This window comes from Mugil cephalus, chromosome 7 (genome assembly GCF_022458985.1).
Source record: "Mugil cephalus isolate CIBA_MC_2020 chromosome 7, CIBA_Mcephalus_1.1, whole genome shotgun sequence".
Lineage (NCBI taxonomy): Eukaryota > Metazoa > Chordata > Actinopteri > Mugiliformes > Mugilidae > Mugil > Mugil cephalus.
Window position 1 is genome coordinate 3,064,659 of NC_061776.1, and position 12,324 is coordinate 3,076,982.

The 12,324-nt window shown below is 43.6% G+C and overlaps 2 protein-coding genes across 4 annotated transcripts; both read left to right on the forward strand.

The window, feature by feature from the left end:
* Positions 1-1,906: 1,906 nt before the first annotated feature.
* Positions 1,907-5,962, forward strand: LOC125010914 (zinc finger protein 883-like). The gene is made up of 2 exons (XM_047589861.1): positions 1,907-2,062; positions 3,453-5,962. The coding sequence occupies exons 1-2, from the start codon at positions 2,017-2,019 to the stop codon at positions 5,399-5,401; spliced, it is 1,995 nt and encodes a 664-aa protein (XP_047445817.1). The 5' UTR covers positions 1,907-2,016; the 3' UTR covers positions 5,402-5,962.
* Positions 5,963-8,024: 2,062 nt separating this feature from the next.
* LOC125011002 (transcriptional regulator Myc-B-like) lies at positions 8,025-11,163 on the forward strand. 3 transcript variants are annotated; one of them, XM_047589990.1, is made up of 4 exons: positions 8,025-8,240; positions 8,349-8,472; positions 9,346-9,958; positions 10,095-11,163. In XM_047589990.1, the coding sequence occupies exons 3-4, from the start codon at positions 9,355-9,357 to the stop codon at positions 10,583-10,585; spliced, it is 1,095 nt and encodes a 364-aa protein (XP_047445946.1). In that variant the 5' UTR covers positions 8,025-8,240; positions 8,349-8,472; positions 9,346-9,354; the 3' UTR covers positions 10,586-11,163. The 3 variants fall into 3 exon arrangements, with proteins under 3 accessions (XP_047445946.1, XP_047445945.1, XP_047445944.1); XM_047589989.1 differs by having other exon boundaries at positions 8,025-8,223; XM_047589988.1 differs by having other exon boundaries at positions 8,025-8,472.
* Positions 11,164-12,324: the final 1,161 nt, after the last annotated feature.

The following is a 12,324-nucleotide window of genomic DNA, read 5'->3' on the forward strand; positions in this document are numbered from 1 at the left end:
ACCAGATCACACCAGACTAGACTAGACCAGACCAGACCAGACCAGACCAGACCAGACTAGACTAGACTAGACCAGACTAGACCAGACTAGACCACACCAGACTAGACCAGACCAGACCAGACCAGACTAGACTAGACTAGACCAGACTAGACCAGACTAGACCAGACTAGACCAGACTAGACCAGACCAGACTAGACCAGACCAGACTAGACTAGACTAGACTAGACTAGACCATTTTAATCACATTGTAGAGTATCTTTATATTTTATATTTCTTTCTTTCGGTCTTTTATAAATATGCTCTGTTTCTAGAGTGTTGTTATTTCGTGTATATTTTTATTATAACATCTTTGTCTGTGGATCAGTTTAAACATTCCTCACTGGGGCCGTGGCAGATGGAAAAAACGACTTTTTGTGGTTGTTCTTCTTGGCCAGTCTGGAATATTGACTATTTTTCATTGTCGCTTTGTAACCAACAGTTGAACATGTGCTTCTTCACCACATACGACGTCCAGAGGTAGAATCTGGTTCGGTCACTGATGGAGGCTGAACCCCACGACTTCACACTGACTGACTGAGTTAGTTTACATCAGACAACAGAATCTAGAGGCTTTATTATTATTTTTTTTTCCCAGTTGGTGGCAGTAAAGCACATATAAATTAGTGCACTATAAATCCTATAAATCCCACAGAGGAAGAGGAAGTGGAGCACAACCTAAAGTGGACGTCGGTTCTATCCCCTAAGAGTGAGGCTTTAACTGCTTCAGACTCCTCATTGTAAATATCATGGCCCAGTCGAGGCTGGATCTGCTTCAGAAAGTTCAGCGTTGTCTTTCTGTGGGTTCCTGCCCACACAGCTGGTGGATGAGAGGAAGCATTAGTAAAGCTGCAATCCAAAGCAAATCAAAGTATAATCTAAGGAAGGATGGAAATACCTGTGGGATAATGAGAGCACAACTTTCATAAAAGTCAGTGTTGGTTGGAGTAGGACTACAAGTAGAAACAGAATAAGCATAATAATGGTTTATGTGAGTGTGGTTTTAGTAGAGAGACTGTAGAGCTTGTTACAGAAAATTGTTCATTATATCAACAGTAAATAACATATCTATCAATTAGAGGAAGAAGAGGTTACATTGAAAATATCTAAACTATTCCAAAAACATTTGTATTAAAGGGTGTTTTTTATTAATTAATTTATTTTGAAAAAGAGGTTTATTTTGTAGGATTCAGATCATCCAGTAGCGCTGATGCCTCCAGGTTTGAGTCCAGCTTGAGTGTTTCTGGGTGGAGTTTGCATGTTCTCCCTGTGTCTGCGTGGGTTCTCTCCAGGTTCTCCGGTTTCCTCCCACCTCCAGAGACATGCTCGTTAGGCTGATAGGTGACTCTACACTGACCCCAGGTGTGAGTGTGAATGGTTGTTTGTCTCAGTGTTAGTCCTGGGACAGACTGGAGACATGTCCAGGGTGGACACCGCCTCTCACCCGATGAAAGCTGGGACAGACTCCAGCAAACCCCGCGACCCTATATGATATAGAACATGATAGGAGGTCATCCAGATCCACACTCCAGCTCAGTAGGTGGCGGTAATGCACCTGAAAGTTGTTTACAACCACCGTTTAAAACGATAATAAAAGAAGAAGAAGAAGAAGAAGAAGAAGAAGAAGTCTAGTCTAGAGTGTCGTTTATTTTATTCTATCTTATTTCACTGGGTTCAATGCTGTTGATCGTGTCATTTATTTATTTATTTCAGTTGTAAATGAAACTCAACGACCAACATTTTATTCCTCGTGTGAATAAAGATTTCAAAGTGGAGCGGAACTAAAAGTGGACCTCGGTTCTCGGCCGGACCCGGGCAGCGGGACACCAGGCGGAAGCGTTGACTATGTTGTGTGTGTGTGTGTGTGTGTGTGTGTGTGTGTGTGTGTGTGTGTGTGTGTGTGTGTGTGTGTGTGTGTGTGTGTGTGTGTGGACTGAGCTGGAGGACGTTGTGTCGTCGTGTCGCAGATAAAAACTAACGATGTCTTCAGCTGAGACAGAGACGTCGAGGTCCGACGTCCTCAAAGGTAACATTAGCTCCAGCTAGCATTAGCTGCTGTTAGCCTGTTAGCCTGTTAGCCTAGCCACGGTAGCCAGGCTGAGTAGTAGAAGACAGAGATCTGGTCTGGTCTATGGTTTATTTTGATCTGATATAGTCTGGTCTGCACGAATTGAGCCTAATCTGGTTTAACCTGGTCTGGTTTAGTCTAGTCTATGATTTAGCTTAATCTGGTCTCATGTGGTCTACGTGAATCTAGTGAAATCTGATGCTTTCTTGTCGAGTCTGGTTTAGTTTCTAGTCTGTGGTTTAATTTAATCTAATATAGTCTAGTTTAGTTTAATCTGGATTAGTCTGGTCTGGTTTAGTTTAATCTGGATTAGTCTGGTCTGGTTTAGTTTAATCTGGATTAGTCTGATCTGGTTTGGTTTAGTCTTTTTTAGTTTAATCTGGATTAGTCTGGTCTGGTTTAGTCTGGTTTCGTTTAATCTGGATGAATCTAGTCTGGTTTAATTTAATCTGGTCTGGTTCTGGTTAATCTGGATTAATCTAGTCTGGTTTAGTCTGGTTTCGTTTAATCTGGATTAATCTAGTCTGGTTTAATTTAATCTGGTCTGGCTCTGGTTAATCTGGATTAATCTGGTTTTGTTTAATCTGGTTTAGACACAGTTTGTCCTTGATGCAGTTTAAATGCACTAAAGTTGAGTTTTTACAGATTACTGATTAAATGTTCCATGTTCTTTAGAACAAACCAGTGATTGTCAACCTGGAGTCACGGCTCATATTTTACGTTAGATCATGTCTAAAGAACTGATGAAACAATGATCATCTCCTGTCACTTTACTCACTGTTTACTGACTCGTCTCATGCGTTCGTACCAGAGGACACTTATTCCAGCCGTACCAGCCCAGGGAAGCTACCGCTACTGAAGCACTTACTATTATCTAGAGTGACCGAGCCCTTCATCCGGGTCAGAACCAGTTTCTTTTCTTCATCCGGGTCAGAACCAGTTTGTTTTCTTCATCCGGGTCAGAACCAGTTTCTTTTCCAGCGTTTATCCATCGCTGTCGCTCTCAGAGCATCAGGACTTATTCTGTTGTTTGAATTCCAGCTGGTAGATAAACAGGTTAATCATCCACCTTCTGCCCTCTAGTGGAAGAGGATTTAATTCTTCTTCCTGTCGCTTTACGTCGTCGGCATAGACGAACCAAGACTAATTATTTGAAGTAAATAAATAATAATTTTCTAACCGTTGAAACTGGATAATGTCCCGCGGCTCAGCTGATGATCTCTCTCAGCACAGAACAGATTATATGTCGTAAAAGATAAACATGAACAGTATGTGTGATGATAGTGGTAGAACATGGACTCAGATGAGACTAAGAACTGTCAGAGGTTGTGTCTCTTTGTCCCTCCAGATCTGTCACTGCAACATGTCTGTAAGGAGGAAGAGGAGGCATTTACTGACCAGAGGAACTCCAGTCTGGACCAGGAGGAACCAGAACCTCCACAGATTAAGGAGGAACCAGAGGAACCAGAACTTCTACAGATTAAAGAGGAAGAGTTGGAGCAGTTTGCACTGAAGCAGGAGGCTGATTCCTTCCTGGAGACGCCTACTGATGAGGAAAGTGATCCCAGCGAACCAGAACCAAACCGGGACCAGCTCCTCTCTCACATTTCTCCTGGAGCTGAGAGCCCAGATCAGGGAGGAGTCGAGCATGTGGACTCAGGATCCACCAGAAACGAAGAGCTGAGTCCAAAGAAGAGACGTCGCAGAGACACGAGTCGCAGTAAGAATGTAGACGACGGTCACATCCCAGAGAGTCGGAGTGATACTGACGCAGGTAAAAAGTCTGTGACATGTGACGTCTGTGGAAAAGTCTTCAGGTTTAAGTCCAAGATGAAGATTCACTACAGAAGTCACACAGGTGAGAAACCGTACTCGTGTGAAACATGTGGTAAAAGTTTTAGGTATCAGTACGACGTGAAAATCCACATGAGGGCTCACACCGGCGAGAAGCCGTACCTTTGCAAAACCTGCGGGAAGACGTTTTTCGACTTGTCCGAATTCACGCAGCACACGGCGGCGCACAGAGACGAGAAGCCGTACTGCTGTGAAATATGCGAGAGGCGGTTCAGCCTGAGGCATCACCTGAACGTCCACATGAGGGCTCACACCGGAGAGAAGCCGTACTCCTGCAAAATATGCGGCGAGAGCTTCACTCACAGCGGAGGCTTGACCTTCCACATGAGAATTCACACCGACGACAAGTCGTCCTCTTGTGAGACATGTGGCAAAACCCTCAGCGAAAGAATCCAGGAGACCGTTCGGAAGAGTTCGCAGGCAGGCGAGAAACCATCACCGTGCTCAACATGCAGCTCCAGAGAGTCAGTATCAGAGAGTCAGTGTGACACCGACACAGGCAAGAAGTCTGTGATCTGTGACGTCTGTGGGAAAGGCTTCAAGTTTATGTATCTAATGAAGATACACCACAGGACTCACACGGGCGAGAAGCCGTTCTCCTGTGAAACGTGTGGTAAAAGTTTCAGTCGCAGTAGTCACCTGAACGCTCACATGAGGACTCACACAGGTGAGAAGCCGTATAGTTGTGAAACTTGCGGGAAGCGATTCAGTCAAAGTGTTAACTTGACCGTCCACATGAGGACTCACTCCGGCGAGATGCCGTACAGCTGTGAAATGTGCGGTCAATATTTTAGGTACAAGTACGACCTGAAAGTCCACGTGGGAACTCACACGGGTGAGACGCCTTACTCCTGCAAAATCTGTGGGAAAAAGTTCTTCGACTTGTCGGTGTTCACGAAGCATTCGACGATCCACACCAGTGAGAAGCCGCACTGCTGCAAAACGTGTGGGAAATGCTTCAGCCGCAGCAGCAATTTGATCTCGCACATGAGGACTCACACGGGCGAGAAGCCGTTCACCTGTGAAATGTGCGGGAAGAAATTTAGGTACAACTGCGCCTTAAAGGTCCACATGAGAATCCACACGGGCCAGAAGCCGTACTGCTGCAAAACCTGCGGGAAGCGTTTCAGTCACTGCGGCAGTTTGGTCGGACACATAAAGACTCACACCGGCGAGAAGCCTTACTCTTGCAAAGTGTGCGGGAAACGATTCAGTCGGAATATCCACTTAACCGTGCACACGAGGACGCACACGGGGGAGAAACCGTACTCTTGTAAAACCTGCGGTAAAAGTTACCGGCGGAGTTGGACTCTGCTGCAGCATAAGAGGTCGCACACGGGCGAGAGGCCGTACTGGTGCGAAACATGCGGCAAAACCTTCAGCAAGAGCCACAGTCTGCTCGTCCACATGAAGACACACTCAGCTCAGAGGACACAGTCCTGAAACAACGGGGATACGTGACGTGGAGAACCACAGAGGACCCACATAGATTCCCTGAGGAACTCCACCATCAATCTGGTGAAGACTTTGTTCCAATGTTTGTTAAACTGAGATTTTCTAAACTGTTGTCTAGAAGAAAAAAAAGAAATTTAAAAAATCAGTGTTTCAGATCGGACTGTGCTTCAGCCGTCATGTGACTTATAGGTGAACTGTGCAGTAGGTTTGTGGTGAATCATCCAGAAGCACTTTGAATATTTATATATCCACACGATATATCTCATGTTTATTCCATATCTTTATATTCTTACATCTTGTAGCATAAAAATGAATCAAAACATCAGCACGAGACCTGAAAGTAGTTAAAGAGAACCCAGAAATCAGAATCAGAGACAAATATTGTAGTAAAATGGTCCATTCTTCCATATCTGAGCGAGTCCTTTAGACTAAATGTTCCTGGTAACAGCTGATCAGGGTCTAATCTGATCCCATTCAGATCAGAACCAGGTGGGTTGTGAGATGTTGGTGGTTTCCTCTCATCAGCTGATGCTCCAACATTTCTACTGGATGAAGGTCAGGACTTTGACTTGTTCCTAAACATTCATCTGGTTCTTCTGGAGAACCACTGGTGTTCTTGGGCTCCTTGTCCTGTTTCTCTTCACATTCAGCTCATGGACTCATGTCCTGACATTTTCTTTCAGAGTTCACTGGTAGAATTCACAGTTCATTGGTCCAGCAATGATGAGCAGATGCAGCAGAACAGGCCCAAACCAGGACATTAGCGCCCCCATGTGTCCTGGAGGGATGAGGTTCTGATGCTGGAATGCAGTGTTGGTTCATCTCCAAACATTTACACCAAACTATTCTACTCTGGTCTCATCTGTCCACTAAACATTGTCCCACATGATCTCTGTGGACAGAGAGCAGTGTCTTTGGTTGTTGAGTGGATTCATCAACATGAACATCAGCCAATGTGAGAGAGGCCTTTAGCTGCTTAGAAGTTCCCCTGGGTTCCTCTGGTTCCTCTCCCACTATGATGGAGTGATGTTTGTTGGTGGACCACTCCTGTGGAGGGGAACAGTTGTCTTCAATCTGTCTGACTCTCTGTGGATTATTTGTGGCTTCCAGACTCTTTACAGATGGTTGTGGAACCTTTTCCAGCCTGATGAGCAACAACAACTCTTTTTCTGAGCTCCTCACAAAGCTCCTTTCATCTGTTGTCATCACACACTTCAACACAAACATGAGACAAATCCCTGATTTATAGAAACTGAACCAGGACCTGAGTCTCATCACGTTTAATGTAGAGGAGCTGCTCTCTGATATGTAATATTGGCTCATTTTCAGGCTCTTTATCGTCTTTCAGGACTTGTGTTTCAGAAATGTAGAAAAACAAAACACTAAAAGGTTTCAGCTACATTTCTACGTGTTTGATTAATTTCTTGTCGTGGTGTTTAAAGCATCCTGACTAGTGACTAGATACTGATTCTCCAGCAGCATCTTGACTTTTAACAGTATTAGTTTTTATTACCGTGTTCACCTCTATGAGCCTCTTCCATGTAAACACACACTACGTCTCATGTTCACTCTGTGTTTTTATATATTATGTGCGTATACATTTGTGTATCTTATGGTTGTATTTATCGTATATTCCATTCATTTTATAGCGTAAGTATTTATCCTATACCGTTTGTATTGGGTGCATGCTGACCTGTGACTTCCTCTGGATACTGAACTTCCATCGGGATCAATAAATATTTAATCTTGACTTTAAACGATGCCGTGGTTTTATTTCACTGTTCTACTTTATTTTATTATTTTATGATTGTAACTGGCTGTAGAGAATAAGTAGCTGAATGCTTCTGCTCTACAGGTATTTTAACAGAAAATAGCTTCCACTCGTGTTTCTCTGAGCTTAGCATTAGTTAGCTTAGCTTCTAGGAAGCAGCGTGGCTGAGTGCAGCAGTTCCCTGTTTGAACCAGCAGAGGGACTGTTTGAGAGAAAGACTGAGGAGGAGGAGGAACAGGATTGTTTTTCTACATATTTCATTTATTTATTTATTTATAAATAGATTTTATTCATCCACAAGGAAAACTGCCTGATCAGAATATAGTAGCACATAAAAAACAGTGTGGAGAAGCATAAGTCAAAAGAAAGATAAACTAAAATTAATATAAAATAATATTAAAACCAAATGTAAGTGAAAGTCTATTAAATTAAATAGTATGAGCAAAAAAATTAACATATGAACAAATGTACAAGAAAAAGACAGAAGAATTATATTTCCATTATTGTTATTTATTATCAGATTTTCTTCCTGTAAAACTGTTCTGTTTGATTTCTTATCATTTTAATTAGATGAAATTAATTATTAAAATGTATTTAAATTTAATTTAGTCTTTTTATGCGTTATTTATTTTTTAATTTTTAATAAGTGTATATCTTTGTCTTTATTTGTTTTCCTTTTCATTTTATTTTTGTTTGTTTTTTGTTGTTGGTTTTGTTTTTTCATTTTAATTAGTTTTGTTGTTTTTATTTGCCTGCGGTTGGTTATTTCATTTGTTTTGTTCGGTTTTGTTGTTTGTTTATTCTATTGTTATTTTTTGTGTGTGTGTGTGTTTTATTTTTTATTGTTGTTTTTGTTTTTATTTTGTTTTGTTTTGTTTTGTTTTGTTTTGTTTTGTTTATTTGTTGTTTCCGTGACCTCATCGCAGATGAGCAGTGATTTCCCGGAACTTCTTTCCTCAGCGTCATTTACAGGCAGCTCGGACCGGACCACCACGTCTCTGCCCAGCGCCTCGTCCCGCACAGTGGACCCCTCCGCCCAGTAAAGTAGTCCCCACGGTCTAACGCCTCTTTCCGGTTTTGTTTTTTTTCTAACTGAACCTTTTTCATCTGACTTTTTTCTTTCCATCCACGTCACTTCACATAAATGCTTTGTTTACTATGAAGCTGCGGCGCATGCGCGGACGGATACAGTGCGTGGTCTTATAAGGCCGCAGAGCAGCTGGAGGAGGTTGAATGTTTCTGAGACAGCGGCGCTTCAACTTCATTATCTGCAGCAGTTTAGATAAAGGTGAGTTAAACCTGATGCTTTTTCATTTAAACGAACTGTTCAGAACACGCTCGTTTTCAAACTTAAACTTGTTAAACTTAATTTAATTTAAATGAAGTGCGACGAATTTGCCCTGAAGTCAGAATATGTCACTGTATTAACTTAATACTGACAGTTTGCTCTTTAAAGTTTGATTTTGTAATGTTAAACTAGAATCTCAACTTTTCATAATGGAGTTTGGTTAAACTGCAGAAATCGTGTTTAAATTATTTACAAAATCAGCCTGAATGAATAATTATTCAGAGCCGAAGTGTTGCTCGTCCTCTTCTGATCATGAATCTGTGTTTGAACCACATTTTAAAGCTTTAATCTGAGACCAAAACCAAAGTGGAACCTTAATGATCCGTTTCACGGGTGAAGTTTTGTTCAGCTGGTCTCACACACCCAGTTCATGAGGCTGTTAATTTAAAGCAGAGACTCTGGAGTTTGGATTATTTTAATATCAGTTTCACCTTAATTTACCCTTTTTTAAAAAATCAAAAACTAATTTTGAATCAGTGACACACAAGTAAATGCTCAGTATGGATTATGCAAATGTTTCTCTATTATTACTTTTAAATTCATCTGTATTTTGTTATTGAATCACTGTAGCAGAGTTAAATGGTGTCATGCGTTTTATATTGTCTGGTGTTAAATGACCTGTTTTTTGAATGATGTTTGGTGTAAATGTCTCGACTAATGTTAGATTAGATTTTACCGTTATTCCACATGTGCAGCTACAGAGCAGTGAAATGCAGAAGTGAGTCAGCAGTAAGAACATGGGGCGTATATACCTGTGTACAGGTGAGACCATGTGAACAGGTGATGCTAACGTCATGTGTTGCTGCTCCTCAGTTCGCCATCATGCCGCCGGTTTTAACCAGCACCAACTACGACTACGACTACGACTCGGTTCAGCCCTACTTCCTGGACGGCGAGGAGGACGAGGACTTCTACCTCCCCCCACGCAGCCACCTCCTCCCTGGACCCGGGGAGGACATCTGGAAGAAGTTCGAGCTGCTGCCGACGCCCCCGTTGTCCCCCAGCCGCCACCCGCCAACCTCCACCACCTCCTCCGGCCACCTGGGGGCGATGTCCGAGCTGCTGGACGACGACTGCAGCCCCTCCGCCGCCTTCCTCCAGTCCTTCATCATCCAGGACTGCATGTGGAGCAGCAGCTTCGCCGCCGCCACCAAGCTGGAGAAGGTGGTGTCTGAGCGGCTGGCCTCGTTACGGGCCCAGCGGGACTCCACCTCCTCCACCTCCTCCTCCTCCTCCACCTCCTCCTCCTCCTCCTCCTCCACCTCCAGATCTCAGGTGACCCCAGGTTACCTGCAGGACCTCCAGGCTGCAGCCTCCGACTGCATCAACCCCTCGGTGGTGTTCCCCTACGGCGCAGCGGTGGAGGCGGAGCCATGTCTGGAGACGCCGCCCCTCAGCAGCAGCAGCAGCAGTGAGAGTGAATCAGGTGGGTGGCGTTCTAGTATCTGGTTGGACGTCAAAGCTCCGCCCCCTCCCTAACGATGTAACGATTTGTTTCATGTATCGTTATCGTGGTATTTTCTGTGAAAATTTACACCAGAATGTTTTATTATTTTCCATAGAAGAAGAAGAAGAGGAGGGTGAAGAAGAAGAAGAAGAAGAAGAGGTGGACGTGGTGACGGTGGACCGAAGGACGCCGTCCCCTCGCTCGGGTCCCTCCCCTCTGGTCCTCAAACGCTCCCACATCAACATCCACCAACACAACTACGCGTCCCGGCCGCCCGCCGTTAAACGGGCGAAGGCGGCGAGTCCGGCGGCGGCGAGCCCGTCTTCCAGGTCAGGCGGCGAGGACGAGGACAAGCGCAGGACTCACAACGTCCTGGAGCGGCAGAGACGCAACGAGCTGAAGAGGAGCTTCGCCGCCCTGAGGGACCAGGTCCCCGTCCTGGCCCTCAACGAGAAGGCGGCCAAGGTGGCGATCCTCAGGAAGGCGACGGAGCTGGTGGCGGAGATCAGGGAGGACGAGAGGAGGCTGCTGAGGACGAAGGACGAGCTGAGGAAGAGGAGCAGGGAGCTGAAGGGGCGACTGGAGCAGCTCAGGACTTTACGCTAACGAGGACTTTATTCATAAAGAGGACGGCGGTGGATGAAGACGCTGCACAGGAGACACAGAGGAAACAAAGACTATTACATCACAGCAATAATAACTACAGCACTTAGGATAATTAGCTCGTTTGTGGCGAGGACTCGTGAACAAACATGCTACATTAAATGCTACTAGAAAACTGAAGTTGTTTTCTTTTTTTTTAATAATATTTGTTGTGTCTATTTAAGAACAGAACCAAACTCACTAAAGGGAGAGATTTAGTTTCATAATTTTATCGCATTGTGTCTGAACTCTAATGAAGAAGAGTTTGTTTTCATTTGTTCTCAAGGTAATTTTATAAACTGGATTTTAACTGATTAATAATGAGCCTGATGATGCCTCCACGTTATTTATTAAAAACTGTTGGTATCGGCGATACTGGTCCCGTATCGGTATCACACACCACTAACATCAACGGACTGACCCTGAACGCAGCACACCTCTATTTATTTGTTTTTTTTTATTATTATTTAAAATGTTGAATCACATTTCTGTTTTTATATGTGTCTTTTCAAAATAAAAGCACGGCAACGTTGTGAAGTGCACGATTTGTTTTTCAGATTCTTTCCGTACGACTTCTCGACCGAACCTCAAGTTTTTTCAGATTTTCAGTCGACTGGATCTATTTTCTGAGGTTAAAGTTCGGCCAGTTCACGTCCCACCGTGTAATCAGAGCGTTGAGGAAATAAAGAATGTGTTCATCTCTAAGAGAATCTGAAACATTCGTCTTCTTTAAAAAGTTCCTAAATTTATGTGAAAAACGAGTTGGACTGGAGCTCTGAGTGGAGGAAGGAATGACTGGACCGGACTAACTTCCTCTTTTCCCAAAATCCATGAGAAGCCGTGAGTCCGTGCTGAGTCATGACGAGACTCGGTCCAGGAACATTTGAAGAATTTCCTGTTTTTCTTTTGATCTGGAACCATGTTAGAACAGTTTTATAATCTTCTCGTTGATTAGACTTCCAGAGTAAAGTGAAGAGGACTCAGACGTTCATGGAGTCGAGTCCCTCTAGACCAGGGGGGTCCAGATCAGTTCAGTTCAGGGGCCACATTCAGTCCAGTTTGACCTGCGTGTCCTCCTTCATTCATATATTAACTGTATTTATTAGGACATGAGGACAGAGGACATGTCTTTCTCTGTCCAGATACTAGAACTAAACTCCTAGGACACGTCTTCTGGAGAGACAACCGGTCCAGATGTTTCTTCTTGTTCTTTCATTTATATCATGACCTGAATGACTCCTTTAAAGACTCGATCCTGATCCCGTCTCTTGTCTCTTTTCAGGTCGTCCTGTAGAGACGCCATCAGACCAGATCTGAAAACTGAGATGAGAGGATTCCTGACCCACTTTCTCCTCCTCTGAAGTCTGACAGGTGTTCATCACTTTCACTCATCAGCTTTATTCTTTTATTTCTCTTCACATCTTGTGGTTTTTCTGTTTTTGGTCTCATGGTTGTTTCTCAGAGTTTGTTTCTAGAAATAGACATTAAATAAACACCTGTAGAGCTAAATATGCCCCATCCAGCGAGCTGAGCTGTGGCTGAGGAGGAAACATGTTCAGGTGAGGCTGGATGGCTGGTTTCAGAATTTGGGTCGTCACTGTTAACAGTGTAATAAAGTTTGATTATTTGCTCCTATTGTTGCATAAAATGTCCTGGGTTAATCTCTTCTGGGTTGGTGAAAGACACTGAATGGTGTGAAAATA